This window comes from Nycticebus coucang, chromosome 10, assembly GCF_027406575.1.
Source record: "Nycticebus coucang isolate mNycCou1 chromosome 10, mNycCou1.pri, whole genome shotgun sequence".
Taxonomy (NCBI): domain Eukaryota; kingdom Metazoa; phylum Chordata; class Mammalia; order Primates; family Lorisidae; genus Nycticebus; species Nycticebus coucang.
In genome coordinates, this window is record NC_069789.1 from 107,595,613 (window position 1) to 107,619,237 (window position 23,625).

At 41.8% G+C, this 23,625-nt stretch overlaps 2 protein-coding genes and 1 pseudogene across 2 annotated transcripts; 2 read left to right on the forward strand and 1 right to left on the reverse strand.

Moving 5' to 3' along the window:
• The first annotated feature begins 7,647 nt into the window (after positions 1–7,647).
• LOC128596502 (iron-sulfur cluster assembly 1 homolog, mitochondrial-like) lies at positions 7,648–10,847 on the forward strand (annotated as a pseudogene).
• Positions 10,848–11,849: 1,002 nt separating this feature from the next.
• Positions 11,850–14,647, reverse strand: USP29 (ubiquitin specific peptidase 29). The gene is given in 2 exon segments (XM_053606108.1): positions 11,850–12,901; positions 12,904–14,647. Coding segments are annotated over 2 exon segments (2,796 nt in total).
• Positions 14,648–17,365: 2,718 nt separating this feature from the next.
• Positions 17,366–18,560, forward strand: LOC128596283 (non-histone chromosomal protein HMG-17-like). Its single transcript, XM_053605920.1, has one exon. The coding sequence runs from the start codon at positions 17,465–17,467 to the stop codon at positions 17,735–17,737; it is 273 nt and encodes a 90-aa protein (XP_053461895.1). The 5' UTR covers positions 17,366–17,464; the 3' UTR covers positions 17,738–18,560.
• The last annotated feature ends 5,065 nt before the right edge of the window (positions 18,561–23,625 follow it).

Below are 23,625 nucleotides of genomic sequence, written 5' to 3' on the forward strand. Positions count from 1 at the left end.
CTTCCAGAGGCAGAGACAGACACCAGAGGCACCACATAGCCCTACGGACCTGGACTGGATCTAGTGTTCAGACCTTGAGATGATAAAAATAAACTTAGTAATAACCATTTTTTCAGTTATCACAGTATTGGTTGATTCAGGCAAAAAAAGTCAATATTTATTTATTGTTTATTTTATTTACGTATTTATTTTTTTGAGACAGAGTCTCATTTTGTCGCACTCAGTAGAGTGCCATAGCGTCACAGCTCACAGTAACCTCAAACTCTTGGGCTCAAGCAATTCTCTTGCCTCAGCCTCCAGAGTAGTTGGGTAGCTGGGACTACAGGTGCCTGCCACAATGCCCATCTATTTTTTTTTTTGTAGAGACAGAGTCTCACTGTACCGCCCTCGGGTAGAGTGCTGTGGCGTTACACAGCTCACAGCAACCTCTAACTCTTGGGCTTACACGATTCTCTTGCCTTAGCCTCCCGAGCAGCTGGGACTACAGGCGCGCGCCACAACGCCCGTCTATTTTTCTGTTGCAGTTTGGCTGGGGCTGGGTCTGAACCCGCCACCCTCAGCATATGGGGCCGGCGCCCTACTCACTGAGCCACAGGTGCCGCGCAGCTATTTTTTTTTTTTTTTTTTAGAGACGAGTTCTCACTCTGGCTCAGGCTGGTTTCGAACCTGTGAGCTCAGGCAATCCACCTGCATCAGCCTCCCAAGTGCTAGGATTACAGGCATGAGCCACCACACCCAGCTACTCTGAGACAGAGTCTTACTCTGTTGCCTAGGCTAGAGTGTCTTGGCATCAGCCTAGTTCACAGCAAGCTCAAAATCCTGAATTCAAGGGATCCTCTTGCCTCAGCTTCCTAAGTACCTGGTACTACAGGCAAACACCATGATGCTTGACTAATTTTTATTTGTTTGTTTTTAGTAGACATGGGTCTCGTTCTTTTCAGGCTGGTCTTAAACTTCTGAATTCAAGAGAGCCTTCTGCCTTGGCCTCCCAGAGCGCTAGGATTATAGGCTTCAGTCTCCCTGCCCATCCAGATGCTAAATCTTTAAAGTTTGAACAACTCAGTGGATGGGGCGCCAGCCCCATACACTGAAGATGGCGGGTTCAAATCCTGCCCCTGCCAAACTGCAACAAAAAAATAGCCAGGCATTGTGGTGGGCGCCTGTAGTCCCAGCTACTCAGGAGGCTGAGGTAGGAGAATTGCCTAGGCCTAGGAGTTGGAAGTTGCTGTGAGCTGTGTGACGCCATGGCACTCTACCGAGGGTGATGGAGTGAGACTGTCTCTACAAAAAAATAAATAAAGTTTGCTGAACAATATGTATACATCATCTGGAATCTCCTCACACATATGTATTAATTACAAAAGGAAAATTAGTTAATTTTTCAGTGGTGAAAACCAGCTAATTCTCTGTTAACTAAGTTGCTAATGTTTATTTCACTAGGAAAGCTACAAATCAAAATGAGGTTACTACTGTATGATACATAAGAAGGACACAGTGTGTGTGTGTGTTTTTGAGACAGAGCCTCAAGTTGTCGCCCTGGGTAGAGTGCCATGGCATCACAGCTCACAGCAACCTACAACTCCTGGGCTTAAGCAATTATCTGGCATTGGCCTCCCAAGTAGCTGGGACTACAGGTGCTCACCACAATGCCCAGCTATTTTTTGGTTGTAGTTGTCATTGTTGTTTGGCAGGCCCAGGCTGGATTCGAACCCGCCAGCTCTGGTGCATGTGGTTGGGGCTTTAGCTGCTTGACCTATAGGCGCTGAACCAGGGCACAATGTATTTTCTGTTGTATTATTGACAAAAAGTAGGTAAGCTGAGACTAATCATTAGAAAACATGAAGCAGGAGAGGGCTCCACCCGCGAAGTGTGCGCAGATTGTTGGGGACACGAGCGTCTGCTTAAATTTTCCCACCTGCGGGAGGTGGAGCAAGATGGCAGCCAAGTAACAGCTTCCTTGCATCTGGGCACCGTGAGTCTGGAGAGATAGGACTCCAGGCATCTCTGGCTGGTGGGATCTGCCTATCATCACCCCTGAGAGGATACAGGGAGTCAGCGAGAGATTTCTGGACCCCAAGAGGAGGACTAAAGCAGTGGAAAACCGTCCACAGGCACGAGAACTTAAAGAGCAAGAGGAAGTGAAAGGAAAATTAGGGCAAGGAAACAGATAAAAGAAATCACCCATGAGGAAGAATCAGCAGAAAACTCCAGGCAACATGAAGAACCAGTCCAGAACAACCACGCCAAGGGACCATGAGGTAGCTACTGCAGAGGATTCCACCTATACAGAAATGTTAGGAATGACAGAAAGGGAATTTAGAATACACATGTTGAAAACAATGAAAGAAATGATGGAAACAATGAAGGAAACTGCTAATAAAGTGGAAAATAACCAAAAGGAAATCCAAAAACAGAATCAAATCAGAGATGAACGATATGAAGAATATAAAAAGGATATAGCAGAGCTGAAGGAAATGAAACAGTCAATCAGGGAACTTAAAGATGCAATGGAAGGTATCAGCAACAGGTTAGACCATGCAGAAGAAAGAATTTCAGAGGTAGAAGACAAAGTTTTTGAGATAACTCAGACAGTAAAAGAGGCTGAAAAGAAGAGAGAGAAAGCAGAACGTTCACTGTCAGAATTATGGGACTTTATGAAGCGTTCCAACATACGAGTTATAGGAATTCCAGAAGGGGAAGAAGAATGCCCCAGAGGAATGGAAGCCATACTAGAGAATATTATAAAAGAAAATTTCCCAAATATCACCAAAGATTCTGACACACTGCTTTCAGAGGGCTATCGGACCCCAGGTCGCCTCAACTCTAACCGAGCTTCTCCAAGACACATTGTGATGAACCTGTCCAAAGCCAAGACAAAAGAAAAGATTCTGCAAGCTGCCAGGAGTAAGCGCCAGTTGACCTACAGGGGCAAATCCATCAGAGTGACCGCAGACTTCTCTAATGAAACTTTCCAAGCAAGAAGACAATGGTCATCTACCTTTAATCTACTTAAACAGAACAATTTCCAGCCCAGAATTCTGTACCCTGCTAAGCTAAGCTTCAAAATTGACGGAGAAATCAAATCATTTACGGATATACAAACATTGAGGAAATTCGCCACAACAAGACCAGCTCTACAGGAAATACTTCAACCTGTTCTGCACACTGACCACCACAATGGATCAGCAGCAAAGTAAGAACTCAGAAATTAAAGGACAGAACCTAACCTCCACACTGATGCAAAAGATAAAACTAAGCAATGGACTCTCACAAAATAAGACGAATAGAATACTACCACACTTATCAATTATCTCAATAAATGTTTGAATTATTCCCCACTGAAAAGACATAAATTGGTTGACTGGATTAAAAAACACAAGCCATCCATTTGCTGTCTGCAAGAAACACACCTGGCTTCAAAAGACAAATTAAAGCTCCAAGTCAAGGGTTGGAAGACAATTTTTCAGGCAAATGGAATTCAGAAGAAAAGAGGAGTTGCAATCTTATTTTCAGATACATGTGGATTTAAAGCAACTAAAGTCAAAAAAGACAAAGATGGTCACTTTATATTGGTCAAGGGAAAAATACAACAAGAAGACATTTCAATTCTAAATATCTATGCACCCAATTTAAATGCTCCCAGATTCTTGAAACAGACCTTACTCAGTCTGAGCAATATGATATCTGATAATACCATAATAACAGGGGACCTTAACACTCCTCTTACAGAGCTGGACAGATCCTCTAAACAGAAATTAAACAAGGATATAAGAGATTTAAATGAGACCCTAGAACAACTGTGCTTGATAGACACATATAGAACACTCCATCCCAAAGATAAAGAATATACATTCTTCTCATCACCCCATGGAACATTCTCCAAAATTGATCATATCCTGGGACACAAAACAAATATCAACAGAATCAAAAGAATTGAAATTTTACCTTGTATCTTCTCAGACCATACGGCACTAAAGGTGGAACTCAACTCTAACAAAAATGCTCGACCCCACCCAAAGGCATGGAAATTAAACAATCTTCTGTTGAATAACAGATGGGTGCAGGAAGAAATAAAACAGGAAATCATTAACTTCCTTGAGCATAACAACAATGAAGACACAAGCTACCAAAACCTGTGGGATACTGCAAAAGCAGTTTTTTTTTTTTTGTAGAGACAGGGTCTCACTCTATGGCCCTCGGTAGAGTGCCGTGGCCTCACACAGCTCACAGCAACCTCCAACTCCTGGGCTTAAGTGATTCTCTTGCCTCAGCCTCCCGAGTAGCTGGGACTACAGGCGCCCGCCACAACGCCTGGCTATTTTTTGGTTGCAGTTAGGCCGGGGCCGGGTTTGAACCCACCACCCTCGGTATATGGGGCCAGTGCCTCACCGACTGAGCCACAGGTGCCGCCTGCAAAAGCAGTTTTGAGAGGAAAATTCATCGCTTTAGATGCCTACATTCGAAAAACAGAAAGAGAGCACATCAACAATCTCACAAGAGATCTTATGGAATTGGAAAAAGAAGAACAATCTAAGCCTAAACTCAGTAGAAGAAAAGAAATATCCAAAATCAAATCAGAGATCAATGAAATTGAAAACAAAAGAATCATTCAGAAAATTAATGAAACAAGGAGTTGGTTTTTTGAAAAAATAAATAAAATAGATAAACCATTGGCCAGACTAATGAGGAATAGAAAAGTAAAATCTCTAGTAACCTCAATCAGAAATGATAAAGGGGAAATAACAACTGATCCCACAGAGATACAAGAGATCATCTCTGAATACTACCAGAAACTCTATGCCCAGAAATTTGACAATGTGAAAGAAATGGATCAATATTTGGAATCACACCCTCTCCCTAGACTCAGCCAGGAAGAAATAGAGCTCCTGAACAGACCAATTTCAAGCACTGAGATCAAAGAAACAATAAAAAATCTTCCAACCAAAAAATGCCCTGGTCCAGATGGCTTCACTCCAGAATTCTATCAAACCTTCAAGGAAGAGCTTATTCCTGTACTGCAGAAATTATTCCAAAAAATTGAGGAAGAAGGAATCTTCCCCAACACATTCTATGAAGCAAACATCACCCTGATACCAAAACCAGGAAAAGACCCAAACAAAAAGAATTTCAGACCAATCTCACTCATGAATATAGATGCAAAAATTCTCAACAAAATCCTAGCCAATAGATTACAGCTTATCATCAAAAAAGTCATTCATCATGATCAAGTAGGCTTCATCCCAGGGATGCAAGGCTGGTTTAACATACGCAAGTCTATAAACGTTATCCACCATATTAACAGAGGCAAAAATAAAAGATCACATGATCCTCTCAATAGATGCAGAAAAAGCATTTGATAAAATCCAGCATCCTTTTCTAATTAGAACACTGAAGAGTATAGGCATAGGTGGCACATTTCTGAAAGTGATTGAAGCTATCTATGACAAACCCACAGCCAATATTTTACTGAATGGAGTAAAAGTGAAAGCTTTTCCTCTTAGAACTGGAACCAGACAAGGTTGTCCTCTGTCACCTTTACTATTCAACGTAGTGCTGGAAGTTCTAGCCAATACAATTAGGCAAGACAAGGAAATAAAGGGAATCCAAATGGGAGCAGAGGAGGTCAAACTCTCCCTCTTTGCTGACGACATGATCCTATACTTAGAGAACCCCAAAGACTCAACCACAAGACTCCTAGAAGTCATCAAAAAATACAGTAATGTTTCAGGATATAAAATCAATGTCCACAAGTCAGTAGCCTTTGTGTACACCAGTAACAGTCAAGATGAGAAGCTAATTAAGGACACAACTCCCTTCACCATAGTTTCAAAGAAAATGAAATACCTAGGAATATACCTAACGAAGGAGGTGAAGGACCTCTATAAAGAAAACTATGAAATCCTCAGAAAGGAAATAGCAGAGGATATTAACAAATGGAAGAACATACCATGCTCATGGATGGGAAGAATCAACATTGTTAAAATGTCTATACTTCCCAAAGCAATCTACCTATTCAATGCCATTCCTATCAAAATACCAACATCGTACTTTCAAGATTTGGAAAAAATGATTCTGCATTTTGTATGGAACCGGAAAAAACCCCGTATAGCTAAGGCAGTTCTCTGTAACAAAAATAAAGCTGGGGGCATCAGCATACCAGATTTTAGTCTGTACTACAAAGCCATAGTGCTCAAGACAGCATGGTACTGGCACAAAAACAGAGACATAGACACTTGGAATCGAATTGAAAACCAAGAAATGAAACTAACATTTTACAACCACCTAATCTTTGATAAACCAAACAAGAACATACCTTGGGGGAAAGACTCCCTGTTCAATAAACGGTGTTGGGAGAACTGGATGTCTACATGTAAAAGACTGAAACTGGACCCACACCTTTCCCCACTCACAAAAATTGATTCAAGATGGATAAAGGACTTAAACTTAAGGCATGAAACAATAAAAATCCTCCAAGAAAGCATAGGAAAAACACTGGAAGATATTGGCCTGGGGGAAGACTTCATGAAGAAGACTGCCATGGCAATTGCAACAACAACAAAAATAAACAAATGGGACTTCATTAAACTGAAAAGCTTCTGTACAGCTAAGGAGACAATAACCAAAGCAAAGAGACAACCTATACAATGGGAAAGGATATTTGCATATTTTCAATCAGACAAAAGCTTGATAACTAGGATCTATAGAGAACTCAAATTAATCCACATGAAAAAAGCCAACAATCCCATATATCAATGGGCAAGAGACATGAATAGAACTTTCTCTAAAGATGACAGACGAATGGCTAACAAACACATGAAAAAATGTTCATCATCTCTATATATTAGAGAAATGCAAATCAAAACAACCCTGAGATATCATCTAACCCCAGTAAGAACGGCCCACATCACAAAATCTCAAAACTGCAGATGCTGGCGTGGATGTGGAGAGAAGGGAACACTTTTACACTGCTGGTGGGACTGCAAACTAGTACAACCTTTCTGGAAGGAAGTATGGAGAACCCTCAAAGCACTCAAGCTAGACCTCCCATTTGATCCTGCAATCCCATTACTGGGCATCTACCCAGAAGGAAAGAAATCCTTTTATCATACGGACACTTGTACTAGACTGTTTATTACAGCTCAATTTACAATCGCCAAAATGTGGAAACAGCCTAAATGCCCACCAACCCAGGAATGGATTAACAAGCTGTGGTATATGTATACCATGGAATACTATTCAGCCATTAAAAAAAATGGAGACTTTACATCCTTCGTATTAACCTGGATGGACGTGGAAGACATTATTCTTAGTAAAGCATCACAAGAATGGAGAAGCATGAATCCTATGTACTCAATTTTGATATGAGGACAATTAATGACAATTATGGTTATGGGGGGGGAAACAGAAAGAGGGAAGGACAGAGGTGGGTAGGGCCTTGGTGTGTGTCACACTTTATGGGGGCAAGACATGATTGCAAGAGGGACTTTACCTAACAATTGCAATCAGTGTAACCTGGCTTATTGTACCCTCAATGAATCCCCAACAATAAAAAAAAAAAAAAAGAAAACATGAAGCAAATACTACTTGAATTATAGTTTTCAAAGTAACATTCTTGCACTCTTCAATGATTGAATAGTGAGAATAAGCATGGAGAAAAAGTAGGTTGAATCAGAAAATATTTAGAAAATAGAGGCATGATAGTTCAAGAGCAGCTTGGGCAACACATCAAGACTCCATCTCTATAAAAATAATTAAAGAATACAGGGCAGGCATGGTGGCTCATGCCTGTAATCCTAGCATTCTGGGAGACTGAGGTGGGTGGAAGCCTGAGCTTACAGGTTTGAGACCAGCCTGAGCCAGAGAGAGACCCCCGTCTCTAAAAATATCTAAATGTTGTGGCGGGTGTCTGTAGTCCCAGCTACTTGGGAGATTGGGGCAAGAGAATTGCTTGAGCCCAAGAGTTTGAGGTTGCTGTGAGCTATGATGTCACAGCACTCTACCAAGGGTGACAAAGTGAGACTTTGTCTCAAAAAAAAAAAAAAAATTCAGGTATGGTGACTCATGCCTATAGTCCCAAGCTGCTTGTATCTTCCAACTCTGAGCCTCTGTCCTCTCTCCATTGAACTTGGTTTGTCAAAAGAAAGTTAGGATAGTTTATCTCAACAGGAGAATGGGAACAAACCCCCTAGAATTGTTGGCTCCAACCATTCTGAGCTTTCTGTGTCCTGGGACCAGTCTGTCCACAGGCTGCATTCTCACTGCTCTCTGAGGGGCAGCAGCATTCTTCCTCCTGCCAAGTGTGGCAGGTGTGTGTCTTGGCAAAACTTGGTTGTATGTGGACCCTGGGGTGCAAGGTAGACTGGAAAATAGCATTTGTAGTATTCGGTTATTGCCACCCAGAAAGGCTATAAGAAGATTAAAATGGGTGCTAGTGAGTTCGGATCTCCCCCCCTGGTCTCCCCATCTTCAGTATTAAGTTGAAACTAGTAGATTAACAACTACAGGCCCACATGAGAGAAAAACAATTAAATCCAAGGAGGAGAAAGAGGTTGGTAAGCTACCACCTAGGGGTAAAATGTAGGGGTGCAGGACTCAACTACAACTCAGACTTTACCTGACTAATCATATGTATTCCCATATTAACCTGAACAAACTCCCTTCAAATTCCAAATGACATCAGAGACATCCTCCTGAGACAACATGACCATCCCTCAGCCAAATGGAAATGCACACCCACCCTCCTCCCAAATGGGAAAATCCACCTCTCTCTGAATTATTCCCAACTGTCCTTTCTATAGTTCAGCTACTACTTTGTCATTCCTTGTAATCTCCATGTATCGGTTGGGTTTTAATTTTAATAAATTTATAAAGGAAAGGCATTCATGAATTCAAGGATATAGCGTCCCCCAACTCTCTCTGCTTTCTTTCAGTGTCCTGATTGAAAGTCACAGAGTTTCTTGCCCACTCTGTGGCCCACCATTTGCAGGTTTTTCCCAGGATGCTTGAACCCAAACTGGACATTCCCAGACACAGATAAAGATATCTAAGTTTTTGCCCAAAACACTACAAGAAACTGTCCCTGGCCATGAGCCAAATTCCTTAAACCCCTGCCCCCCACACTCCAGGCCCTGACGCTCTCACTGTGGACATACTAGGCGGAACATCCTTTCTTCTCTCACTGCAGCACTCTGTAGGTTCCCTAATGTGTGCTGCGGACTGGTCATGCTGATGTTTGTGAGCTCATTCTCTGGAACCCCATCAGGACTCAGCTTGGGATACTTCTGGAGCACTTCCTAGTGGAAACGTCCCTGCTGCCACTTTTGGGGCAACTCTCATTTCAGGTTTGGTAGGAGACAAAGGAACAAAAAAATTCAATCATTTACATAACAAGCATCTTACAGAGAGCAAAACATGCCTCTGAGAGACTACACACTAACACTGTGGTACTACAACTCTCGGGGGCATCAGAATTTCTGACACTTCTCTGACACATTGCTGGGTTGCACCTTCTGTTCCTGAATCAGTCAGTCTGGAGCCAGACCTAAGAATCTGCTTTTCTTTTCTTTTCTTTTCTTTTTTTGAGACAGAGTCTCACTCTGTCACCCTTGGTAGAGTGCTGTGGCATCACAGCTCACAACAACCTCCAACTCCTAAGCTTAGGCAATTCTCTTGCCTCAGCCTCCCAAGTAGCTGGGACTATAGGCACCAGGCTATTTTTTGTTGCAGTTGCCATAGCTGTTTTAGCTGGCTGGGGCTGGGTGTGAATCCACCAGCCGGCATATGGAGCCAGTGCCCAACCCACTGAGCCACAGGCACCGCCCAGAATCTGCATATCTAATTAGTCCCCAGCTGCTGCTATTGCTGGTTCAAGAGCAACATTTTGGAAACAATTGCTGCAAAATATGGAAGGCCCCATTCTAAACCTGTAGGAGAGATGGACACATAGTGGCTTGAATTCTGGGATCAAGGAGTCTGAAGCTATTAAAATAGACATTTCCCCCATAATAACTGTTTCTTACCGAGCCTTCATCTTGAGCTATGTGTTCCTTCTTAATTTTAAAATGGTTACTTTATTCAATATAACAATCAGATATCATTTCATTTGAGGAAGAGATGGCCCATGAAACCAATCTACAGTAAAACACTCTGAGAAGTGTAGTCCAATTTTATTCATTTCCAGGCATCCTTAGACAAGTATATCACAATGCAGAAATATTGGTATCACCACTACGGCTTACATAAAAGAGAAACGCCAACAAACTTCAGATAGCAGTAAATTCACCTGTCCCTTAAAACATGGGTATGCAGAATGGTGGCGGTGGCTACGGGGGTGGGCGAGGGTGAAGGGGAGGGACGGTGTACACCGTGCACCAGAGCTTGTGGTATCAATGCACCTGCCGTGACCATGGAGAGAGGTTGAGGTAGCAGAGCTGCGGCCCGAGGCACTGGAGTGGCTAAGACGTCAGCTTCCTTAGTCGGGGCCATTGTCAGGGCTGTGAGCAAGCGGAAACTGCAGCCCACCCGGGCGGCCCTGACCCTGACACCTTCAGCAGTGAACAAGATAAAACAACTTCTTAAAGATAAGCCTGAACACGTAGGTGTGAAAGTCGGTGTCCGAACCGGAGGGTGTAATGCCTTTCCTACACTCTAGAATATACAAAAACAAAAGGAGATTCTGATGAAGAAGTTGTTCAAGGTGGAGTGAGAGTATTCACTGAAAAGAAAGCACAGCTAACATTCTAGGAACAGAAACGCACACTGTGGAAGACAAATTATCCAGTGAGTTTGTGTTTAATAACCCCAGCATCAAAGGAACTTGTGGCTGTGGGAAAAGCTTTAATATCTGAAACCTCAGGACTCCTTTGGCTATGAGCTCCAGCAACACTCATGGATGCCTTGGGGCTTACCAAAGAAATCATGTGACTGTTACCTGCTTAATGTATGGCTGCCTTGTAAGAAAAATAAAGTGATGCATTTTGAAAATGGAAAAAACAAAACAAAACATGGGTATGCAATTACAAAGCCATAGCAAATGGTTTATAAAATGTAATTTTATTTTATGTTACTTTGCTGTTACATAGGACATAATATTTTCACAAGGCTTCTGGGGACTACAGTTGATGATGAGTAACATACAATACTGGTCCAACTCCCTAAATAACAATCACTACACAAATTGGGCACCCTCTCACATGTGCATAAATATGTATGGAAAAGTATTAAAATTTTAGACATGGACTGTATGGCATTCAAGGGGCATCCTGATTTTCCAGGGACTGTCAGTCTTTTGCAACTAGGCTCAGGAGGTTGGGAATTTTGCTAGGTCCTGGGAGCGTATGTGAAATCAGATCTTCAGAAAGACCTGTGCAGTCAGACTTCCAGTGAAGACCTTTGTAGGGTGACTGCTTTGCCTAAAAGCCTGGTCTGCTGCACTTAAAACACAGTCTCAAAGAAGATTTTGTTTTTTCGGATTGACCCGTGGAGTTTCAAGAAGTAGCTGGGTTTGCCTTATGGCAGAAACCAACAACTGGAGTTCTAAGAGGCAGTGCCAAACCATGAAGGCCAGATCTTGCTGGGGGTCTGAAGGCCTTGGGGGAATTCTGCCATTTTTTTTTCTATCAGAGAGGCAGAGATTGGTCCATTCACTATTTTCTGGGGGTGGGGAGGGACATGTACTGGATCCTTCCTGGGTGGGCTAGTTCCACTTGGGCGGGTCAGTAATCTGATTCTATCATCACATCTCTGTGGCCACTACTTGAGTCCCATCTGCTTTTTCCTTCATTCTGGTTAGAGAACAGAATTTTCCTTTCATGAATTAAGTGGTAATGAGTGAGGTCCTGTGTAAAAGATTATCTTCTTATCTTCTTATTCTCCCTGAAGCACACTCCTGCCTGTGTGCTAAGTGGTTGAGAATTCTCTGCCTTTTCCAACAATGCCGCAAAAATCTCCTTGTGCATGTAAAAGAAGATATACCCAGACTGGTGCCTCGCTTCCTGGATCAGGGTCTCTTGGATCTCTGAAATCCAGAGGTCATTGTAGGTGAACCAGGCCTGCTTCTGAAAGTCATAAGCATCGCTGATGTAATGGCCTGAACTTTGAGAGCTTCCAAGGTGGCTGATCACACTGATGAGCCTGTAGACCTGGAGAGGATCTCTTGTCTTCATGTTTCGGTTTGGTTCCTTGGCTTTAGCTTCTGTATTCTCCATCTCTAAAATGGCTTTGTTTCCAGGGTTTTCATCAGAACCCAATTTGCCAAGGGAATTCAGGTTAGTCTTTTGAGGTTTTATTTCTGTAGATCTGTCAAGAGCTTTCTCTGCATGTTCCTGGGCGTCTGGTTTCCCAGCACTTGGGGGTGGCACCTGGTGAAGAAATTCCTCACTGATTCTCTTCTCAATACTCTGTCGGAACTCTTCAGCCATTCCTTGAGATTGTTCCAGAATCCTGCTTCCTTTATGCTTATAAAAACCATTGGTAGACTCCATGACAGTGTCAACATCTAGCTCTATAGATGTATTGGTTTTCTCACATTTCTTAAATCCTGCATTTTCAGACATCTCTTGCAGATGGGTCTCTGCAGGGTCTGTGTCTGGGCAACCTATGAGCTTGTCTCTGTTTTCACAGGTCATGTGAAGAAAGGTGTCTCCTAGATCCATCATTGAATCAGCCACTGCCAACTCCTTTTCACTGACCATTTTATCTTCAGAGTTTACCTCTTTTGACTCTAGCTTACATCCATTTTGCAGGTCTTTCTGGTGATATCCTTGATTTACTTCTTCACATTTTCCCTGGAATCTTTGTAGGTCAGCATTCTCGTCTGATGCAAACTGTAAAACTAGAGAATCACTTGATTCTGATGCTGACTTCACTGATGGAGTCAATTGGCTGATTATCTTAGAAATTTCTCCTGAGAGGCATTCAGGACCTTGCAGGCCCAAACAGGCATGTTATTGCTCAAGGAAAGAGGTGATTTGGTGCTTTCATTGCAATGAGAAGATAAGCTTAAATATTTGGGAATATGAACTTGCTGGTTATTCTTTACCAGTAACCAAGCATCATTAAAGTTATAGCGTTTCAAATGAACAATTAGGACCCTGGGGAGCCTACTAAATGTGTTCACTGCAACAGAACTCTTATGCTTACACTTCTCACAGTTATACTCGAGTTCTTCTGCTTGAAAGAACATATCACAAAAATGTTGAATAGACAAAGGAAGTGGTCTTGCTTCTTGATCCAGGTTGATGGAGAGATAATTGCCAGCTTCTGTCTTGAGAACAGTATGACCACAGGCTTTGCAAATAATGGCGAGCTGCAATTCAAACTCAAAATTAGCAATGACAGGACAAACACACACATCAGTGACAGTGTTATCAGCATACGTCTGTGGAGATGAATTTTTATCCCTAGGTTCCCTCTCAGTCTTCAAAGCATCATTTAATTTTTTAATGTCCTCTTTTAGCTGGTCTAAACACTGACCTAAAAACTCATGAGCATCGTTTTGTGCATTTCCAGAGAAAATCTCTGCAACTGCTGAAATGGCATATTTAACATTTACAAGTAACTCTTCCTTGATCTTTCTATTACAAGTATCTTTTAAAGCAAGCAACTTGCTCAGGGGCAAGATAACAGCATCAAGGGGAATTTTCTCCCATTGGAGACCTTGCATGAGTAAGTCATCAGAAAATGATGGAATTGCAAATAGTGATTGTAATACTGCATTCATGTAACAGGTGTTTCCTAAATTGGGGAAACCTTCCCATAGTTTCCCAGGCTGAGGGTCAAAGGAAACCTGGGCTTCAGTCCATGAAGGGTCATTCTGGCTATGCTCCTTTTCCAATGAAAATGCCAAACCTCCTTTGCCAGAGAAAGTCTGAGTTGAAAGATCAGTCTCCTCTAGGTTAGGGTTTCTATTAGAGTCAGTCTTGAATGAAGATCCAAGTATTGAATTTCTACCTTTTTCTAAAGCTTTTAAACTGGCTGGTTCCTTCCTATTGCTTCTTTCATACTTCAAGGAATCTGTATTGAATTTCTTGTTTAGTATAAGGTTATTTTCTTTTAGAAAGTCCTCATTCATCTCTAGATCAGATGATAGTGTTTTTTTCCGCTTTTCACCTCGATTTTCTAATAGCCCTTTATTGAAAAGTGTTGGTGATTTTGGCATTAAGAAAGGCATTTTTTGAAAGACAAGCATTTCACTTCCTTTTTCATTATGAAAGGATCTATAACTTGGCTTGTAACGATTTTTGTAAAATAAAGTTTTGTCAATTTCTTTCTGTGTATTCCTGCTTTCAAAGACATCCCAATCATCATCAGGTTTCACAGAGTTTTGAAATTTGTTTTGATGGACTACATCCAGAAACATCTTCATCTGTTCTGCATCTTGGAAGGATAACTTGCCAATGAACAAGGAGATGTTGTCTTGCAAAGTTAAATGAAGGTGGCTTTTTTTTTTTTCACGATGCTGAAGGACCACACTTCTAATATTATTACTCAACTGAAAAACTTTTGTAATTCCTCCAGATTTGAAAGTGATCACCAGTTTAATGTCCTTTTTTTCTTCCACTGTTTCAACAAATGCTTCTTTCAACTTGGTTATCCCAGTATTCTTGCTCCAAATTTTGATGAATCCATGTATCTGTAGAGGAGTCATCTTTCTTTAAAATAAAACACATGCAGATGTGACTGAAAGAAAAAAAAGCAAAAACATTTTACTTTATTTTTTAGACAGAATTTCACTTTGTCAGCCTTGGTAGAATGCTGTGGCACAAGTGATTCTCTTCCTGAGTAGTTGGGACTACAAGTGCCCACCACAAAGCCCAGTTATTTTTAGAGGCAGGGTCTTGTTCTTGCTCAGGGTGGTCTCAAGCCTGTGAGTTCATGCAATGCATCTGTCTCGGCCTCTCAGAGTACTAGGATTACAAGTGGGAGCCACTGTGCCCAGCCCTCAAAACATAGATTTTAACCAAAGATATCTCAACACTGATGTTTTATGAAAAAAAAAAAATACATCATAATAAAGTAGAAACTCCATAGTTGACCACCTTTCCACATTGACCACCTCCTTAATTTGACTAAGGTGGCCTAGTTCCTTACGTTGACCAGTTCTTTATGCTGACTAATTTGTTACAGTCCCTTGGGAGGTCAACTTACGGAGGCTGTACTGTAATTTGCTTTTAGTCTTTTCCTTACACCCTAAGTAGAAGACTGCTTGGTGAAAGTACTTATATGAGGCTTGGCACTCATAGCACAGTAGTTATGGTGCCAGCCACGTACACCGAAGTTGGTGGGTTGGAACCTGGCCTGAGTCAGTTAAACAACAATGACAACTGCAACAAAAAATAGCCAGGTGTTGTGGCTACTTGGGAGGCTGAGGCAAGAGAATTGCTTAAGCCCAAGAGTTTGAGGTTGCTGTGAGTTGTGATGCTACAGCACTCTACCGAGGGCAACATAGTAAAACTCTGTCTTAAAAAATAATAATAAATAAAAAGAAACTACTTATATGAGTATCATGAAGCCATGCCAGTTTTCTAGAAGATGTAGACTCAGAGCATAGGCTCTTTCAGGGGAGCTGTTAGGAGGGAAGGAAGGTGATGGACGAGACATATAAATGGCCAACACATACATGAATATGTTCCCAACATCATTAGTCGTGAGGAAAATGTAAGTCAAACCACACCTGATGAGTCAGAATTTCCTGTGGTATTTGGACTGGCTCATAGTAGGGTTGGCACATGAAGGAAAATAGTGTTACTATTGGGAAGAATAGGTGGGGGAAGAGAGTAAATGCTAGGCATGCGACCAGCAGTATTGATACAGGGGGGTGGGAGTTGAGCTGATGTGTTAGATTAGCAAAATTGAGAGAAAGGAGAGAGACAGGAAGGGAGAAAGGAAGATAAAGAGGGAGGCGTGCATTTCAAAACAGAAATAGGGAGGTTTCAGAAAGGATAAAAAAACTCCCTTAATTTTGCTCCTTTCCCTCCCTAGGATGCCCGTTTCTCTCCAGGCAGCCAGGAATGCCCGCTCCCTTCTGAAGTGCCAATTTTTGAAAAAGTGACAAAGTTCCAACGAAACCAACAGAAAAAAAAAATCACCCTTTGCTTACCCACAGTTTCTCCCAAGGAATTCTGAGTCAGAATTCAAGAAAAGTTGCAACAGAATCTCACTGGGTGAGAGGTGTTTCAGGGAGACCCCTGACTCCCAAAGTCTGTCACTGGAAAAAAATGGCCAGTCTAGAAACTGAGCTTTGGCCAGGGGCAATGGCTCACACCTGTAATTCTAGCACTCTGGTGGGTTTAAGCTGGTGGATCACCTGAGCTCAGGAGTTTGAGACCAGCCTTAGCAAGAGCAAGAGACTTGTTTCTTGCTAGAAAAACTAGCTTGGCATTGTGGCAGGTGCCTTTATTCCCAGCTACTGGGGAGGCTGAGTCAAGAGGACTGCTCGAACCTAGCAAGTTTGAGGTTGCTGTGAGCTATGATGCCAGAGTACTCTAGCCAGGGCAACAGAGTGAGATTCTGTTGCAATGAAAAAAGAAAAAAAGGAAAGGAAAGGAAAGGGAAGGGAAGGAAGGGGAGGAGAGAGCGAGGAGGGGAGGGGAAAGAAAAGAAAGTGAGCTTTATCTAATCCGTCCCACCCAGCTCTAGTGCCTTTGATTGCATTACCTTGAAGAAAGAAACTAGGAGACCAGGCTCGGTGGCTCACACCTGTAATCCTAGCACTCTGGGAGGCTGAGGCAGGTGGATTGCCTGAGCTCAGGAGTTCAAAGACCAGCCTGAGCCAAAGCGAGACCTCATCTCTAAAAAAAATAGCTGGGCGGTGCGGCACCTGTGGCTCAAAGGAGTAGGACACTGGCCTCATATGCCAGAGGTGGCAGGTTCAAACCCAGCCTGGCCAAAACTGCAAAAAAAAAAAAAAAAAAAAAAAAGCTGGGTGTTGTGGTGGGCACCTGTAGTCCTAGCTACTTGGGAGGCTGAGGCAAGAGAATTACTTGAGCCCAAGAGTTTTGTTTTTGTTTTTGAGACAGAGTTTCACTTTGTCACCCTTGGTAGAGTGCTGTGGCATCATATCTGACAGCAACCTCAAACTCTTGGGCTCAAGCGATTCTTTTGCCTCAGCCTCCCAAGTAGCTGGGACTACAGGTGCCTGCCACAATGCCCAGCTATCTTTTTTGTTGTAGTTATCATTGTTTAGCAGGCCCAGGAGGTGTTTGAACCCACCTGACTTGGTGTATGTGGCCGGCACCCTAACTGCTGAGCCATAGGCGCTGAGCCAGAACCCAAGAGTTTGAGGTTGCTGTGAGCTATGATGCCACAGCACTCTACTGAGGGTGACAAAGTGAGACTCTTATCTCAAAAAAAAGGAAGAGAGCAGTGTGAAGAAGAGGAGGCGAGAACGACCCCCGGACCGACCAAAGCTCGCGCGTCGCTGCATCCCTGCGTACAGCGCCTACGTCCCGCCGCCGTTGCCACCATGCCCAAGAGAAAGGCTGAAGGGGATGCTAAAGGAGATAAAGCCAAGGCAAAGGACAAACCACAGAGAAGATCCGCAAGGTTGTCTGCTAAACCTGCTCCTCCAAAGCCAGAGCCCAAGCCTAAAAAGGCCCCTGCAAAGAAGGGAGAGAAGGTACCCAAAGGGAAAAAGGGAAAAGCTGACGCTGGCAAGGAGGGGAATAACCCTGCAGAAAACGGAGATGCCAAAACAGACCAGGCCCAGAAAGCTGCAGGTGCTGGAGATGCCAAGTGAAGTGTGGCATTTTTGATAACTGTGTACTTCTGGTGACTGTACAGTTTGAAATACTATTTTTTATCAAGTTTTATAAAAATGCAGAATTTTGTTTTACTTTTTTTTTTTTTTAATCTATGTTGTTAGCACACAGAACACTTCATTGTTTTTTGGGGAAGGGGCATATGTCACTAATAGAATGTCTCCAAAACTAGATTGATATGAGGGAAAATGTTTTTCCCTCTAGTTTTGAGAGACTTCCTCTTGGCTCCCAAGAGGAGGGATTCCCTGATGTTGACACACAGCTACCTTGGCACAAATGCCTTGTGGTATGGAAAAACTAATTTGTTTTTATGTCCTATTCTCCCTCAGTCTTCAGCATAGTCTTAACTCCCTTAAACCCAGTCACCTCTTGGGACCTGACCCCCAATAATTGGTTACCAGTATATCAAGGAATCTGGACTTTTTCAATAATACCACTGAGATGCATCCCTCAAAAGAGCAGCGGTTCCATTTGTAGATTGTTGGATCTTCAGATAAATTCTACCATTTTCATTTCATTTCCTGAAAGTTAGGGTCGGCTTGTGAAAAGTTGTTAAACAACATGCTAAATGTGAAATGTCAACCCTCACTCTAAACTTCCCTGTTCAGAGCATCAAATGAAGACTTCATTGGGTTTTATAGTGGCTTTCTGATTTTTGGTAGAACATTGAAGAAGGGAGTTTGAAAGTTGTTGTAGACTGTTAACGATCGTCTGCCCATGTCCTGCCTGAAATACCATGATTGTTTATGAAAAGTATCTTTAATAAAGCTGGATACAGTTTGGCTTGGAAAAAAAAAAAAAAAAAAAGGAAGAAAGAAAGAAAGAAAAAAAAGAAAGAAAGAAAAAGAAAAGCAACTAGGAAAACCAATCTTCCTCTAATGACCTGTGAATTAATTGAATCCAGGAGAAAACCTCCAGTGTTAATTGGATTATTTCCAAGTACTTTCCTAAAAGTGCCCCTCCCTGATTAGGCAAATTAGATTAGATTAATATAACCATAGACCTAACATCGACTAGTTTTCTTGGAACTCTACCACAACTAAACCTGCTAATACTTTTTGCCTGAGAAACCTTATGTGTCATGGGTCTCTAACTTAAAAGCTAGTTCTGACTTTGCTAACCCTAGAACTTTAGGCATTTTAACCTTTTCCCCTTATTACAAAGAAGCAATATCAAAAGAATGCATTAAAATCACACATTATATGCTCTGACTGCTAGGATTCAAAGCCTAGCTTCACCCCTTACTGCTTCTACTACATCTAACACCAAACTTGAAACTCAATGTTCCTTGGTCTTAATTTCACATAAGTGAAAATGGGATGAAAATAATAATAGCTACTTCTTAGGTTATGATAAATCAGTGGACTAAAGTGGCTTCCAGTTATGACTGCACAGAGGTGTCGACTATCATTATTACCAACACTATATTTTTATTGCTAATTCTAAGAATATGTTGAACTACAGGGATGGATGCCTCATCTGGAGAAAATTAGATATCTCTTATGGGAGGAAAGGGTGTGAAGTAACTTTTATTACAGGTTTATTATTTGTTGCACTACATTACTCTACATGATTTACACACCTCAGTACAATTTAGTTCTGCAAGTGACCTATGACATTCAGTTTAAATTAATATTTAACAGGTAAGGACACTGAAGTCCAAATATATTAGATTAAGGGACTTTTTTTTTTTTTGCAGTTTTTGGCCGGATCTGGGTTTGAACCCGCCACTTCCGGCATACAGGCCAGCACCCTACTCCTTGAGCCATAGGCACCGTCCATTGGATTAAGGGACTTTTTCGAGTCGCCCAACTGAAGCAATAGGGATGCAGAATCAGAAATGTCTGCTGTCAATAGGTATTCTCATTCCTTCAATATAGGACAAAAACTGTGCCCAATCCAGCAAACCATGTAGAAACGAGAGTCTTCAATTTCCTGACAAATCCTAACATAATACCAAGAGTGTAGTCATTTTGATGCTGAGAAATTGGTGACTCTTTAGGGGAACTTTACCTTCACTGGACCTTAAATTTAATGAAAGTGGGAATGAGAAGGATTAGAGGTCATCAGTTGTTCCCTGAGCTGAGGTCAAACAATAGGTTGGTTTCATCATTTGCATTTTGAATGCATGTTCCTTTCGGAAAATGCCACTATCCAATATTACAGAGACCAAAGTACTACCTTAAAATCAAAATCCAGAATCAGAATTTCTTTTCTTTTTTTCTTTTATCTGAAACACTTCTATTTGGCAGTTTTATAACAAATCAAATTTTAAAAAGAACAAAGGAGATTGCAGATTACTTCGCAGATATAGAATAAAGCAGTTGATGAAGTGCTCAAGCAAAAGAACACAAAAAATAGTTAAGAAAACACACTGCTTTTCTTTTCTTTTTAAAAATAAATCACATTTGCTGCAGATCATATGGACAGAATCAGAATTTCTTTTTTTTTTTTTTTTTTTTTGTAGAGACAGAGTCTCACTTTATGGCCCTGGGTAGAGTGCCGTGGCATCACACAGCTCACAGCAACTTCCAACTCCTGGGCTTAAGCAATTCTCATGCCTCAGCCTCCCGAGTAGCTGGGACTACAGGCGCTCGCCACAATGCCCGGCTATTTTTTGGTTGCAGTTTGGCCGGGGCCGGGTTTGAACCCATCACCCTCGGTATATGGGGCCGGCGCCTTACCGACTGAGCCACAGGCGCCGCCCCAGAATCAGAATTTCTTAATCCACAATTCATCTCCATTCAGGGTGAAAGATGAAGCTTCCCTTATAGTATCTGACCATATCTCTAGGGCATTAAATATAGCAAAACATTCCCCATAACTCACACAAACACAACACACCACCCAAATAAGCAAACTTTTAAAAAATGGGATTGAAAGAGACTTACAGTTACAGTTAGAGGTAGAGTTCAAAGAGCTGTCCTGCATGCGACTGGAGAGGACAATCCTAAAGATCAAGTCTGAGAGTGACTATTATTTATAGGCCTGGGGGCTCCACCCACTTCACAGGTAATTTCCTTGATTAAATTATTTTGCTGCATTAAAGAAGTTTGTCTAGGCTGGGCGTGGTGACTCATGCCTGTAATCCTGGCACTCTAGGAGGCCCAGGTGGGTGGTTGCCTGAGCTTGTTTGAGACCAGCCTGAGCCAGAGTGAGACCTCATTTTTAAAAATAGCTGGGGTTGTGGCGGGTGCCTGTAGTCTCAGCTACTTGGGAGGCTGAGGCAAGAGAATGGCTTGAGCCTGAGAGTTTGAGGTTGCTGTGAGCTATGAGGCCACAGCACTCTACCCAGGTTGGCAAAGTGAGACTCTGTCTCAAAAAAAAAGTTTGTCTAGAACAGGCTAGCTAGTAGACCTATGTTACTTTATTTCAATCTGTGATATAATTTTTAATTTATATTTTGAGATCATTCAAAATATATATAAGAATTGAAAGATTAGTAGAAAGAACTCATATCCTCTTATTAGAATTTTTTTCCATTTTTTTTTTTTATTGTTGGGGATTCATTGAATGCAATCATGTCTTGCCCCCAGAAGGTGTGGCACACACCAAGGCCCCACCCCTCTCCCTCCTTCCCTCTCTCTGCTCTTCCTTCCCTCCCCCCCAACCTTAATTGTCATTAATTGTCCTCATATCAAAATTGAGTACGTAGGATTCATGCTTCTCCATTCTTGTGATGCTTTACTAAGAATAATGTCTTCCACTTCCATCCAGGTTAATATGAAGGATGTAAAGTCTCCATTTTTTTTAATAGCTGAATAGTATTCCATGGCATACATATACCACAACTTGTTAATCCATTCCTGGGTTGGTGGGCATTTAGGCTGTTTCCACATTTTGGTGAAAATCATCTCCATCTTTGTCAGTAGGTTAGCAGTAGGTTAATAGGTTAACATTTCTCCCCATGTTTTTGGACCATATGTGTTTTATCTCTGCTTGCCCATTCATGTTTTTCCTATGTATCTGCTGAAGCATTATCTTGTTCTTCATAAATTAAAAAAAATATTTTTTTTATTTTTCAGAAACAAGGTCTCACTGTATTTCACAGCTAGATTCAAGCTATCTTCCACCCAGCCTCAGTTTTCTGAGTAGCTGGGACTACAGACACACCACTGGGCCTAATTGCTTCACTAATTTATAAACATTTTTTATAAAAAAAGAACATTCGTGGCGGCCACCTGTGGCTCATTGAATAGGGCGCTGGCCCCATATACGGAGGGTGGCAGGTTCGAACCCGCCCCCGGCCAAACTGCAACAAAAAAATAGCCAGGTGTTGTGGCGGGCACCTGTGGCCCCAGCTACTCAGGAGGTTGAGACAAGAGAATTGCCTAAGCCCAAGAGCTGGAGGAGCTGGAGGTTGCTGTGAGTTGTGACTCTCAGCAGCACCTCTACTGAGGGTGACAAAGTGAAATTCTGTCTCTAAAAAAAAAAAAAAGAAAAGAAAGAAAAGAACATTCATTATTTCTTGTTTAAATAACTGTTTTAACCACTTGCGATTTGTAATTTAAGATTACATTATAATTCCTAGCTAGTTGATACTGTACTATATTGTTACAAGATATTTTAAAATTTGCTTATAAATGTAGAAAAAGGTATTGATGTTGTGAAAAATGTTTTGAGTGAAAAATCTTATAAAAACCTTGTATGGAGGCTGGGCGTGGTAGCTCATGCCTGTAATCCCAGCACTCTGGGAGGCTGAGGTGGGTGGATTGCCTGAGATCATGGGTTGGAGACTAGCCTGAGCAAGAGTGAGACTGCATCTCTAAAAATAGCCCAGTGTTGTGGGGGGCACCTGTAGCCCCAGCTACTTGGGAGGCTGAGGCAAGAGAATCGCTTGAGTTAGAGGTTGCTGTGAGCTGTGATGCTACAGCACTCTACCGAGGGCAACATAGTGAAACTCTCTCTCTAAATAAATAAATAAACCAAAAAACCTTGTATGTAGGAAGATAACATTTCCACAAAATTCACATATATAGAACATAAATTTGGCTCAGCGCTTGTAGCTCAAGCAGCTAAGGTGCCAGCCACACATACACCAGAGCTGGTGGGTTTGTATCCAGCCCAGGCCTGCCAAACAATAATAACAACTACAACCAAAAAATAGATGAACGTTGTGGTGGGCGCCTGTAATCTTAGCTACTTGGGAGGCTGAGGCAAGAGATTCGCTTAAGCTCAAGAGTTGAAGGTTGCTGTGAGCCGTGACACCACGGCACCCTACCTGGGGCAACAGCTTGAGGCTCTGTCTCAAAAAAAAAAAAAAAAAAAAGAATATAAATTTGTATATACTAGAAAGTGAAATGAAAGAATAAGTATTCATTAAATGATAAGGGTAAAAATCCCCAAATATTGTGATGTGGCTGATATTATTAACATTTGTCTTTTGGTTTTAATGTAATTTGCACTTGTACCTTAATTAATGTTTACCTGTGCCAGATTTAGCTTTCTGAATTTTTATATTAAAATGATCATATTTGTTATTATGAGGAAAATTGGATTTGTGCATTCCCTCTCTTTTGTTTTCTTTCTCTCTTGTCTTTTCTTCCTTTTTCCTCTTTTCTCTTTCTTTTTTCTTCACTAGGCTGGAGTGCAGTGGCGATCATAGCTCATTCTAACCTGAACACCTTAAGCTCCTCCTGTCTCCAGGAGCTAGTTACAGCTGTCCAGTTCACATTCCTTATTATAGCATTTCTAACACAGGCACACAACAGATACACACCCCATTTTAACGTATGCATGCAAATAGATATATCTCCTGTATTTTTAGCACAGGTACCTCATGTAATAAATATGTATAGTTTCAAAGAGACCATTGTACAAGTCCTTTTGATACCAGAATTTTGTCTTCAGTAGGTTCTTGGTCTCG

What these genes read in the sequence shown, in the direction of transcription:
- LOC128596283 (XM_053605920.1), top strand. Translation starts at nt 17,465, where the DNA reads ATGCCCAAGAGAAAGGCTGAAGGGGATGCTAAAGGAGATAAAGCCAAG.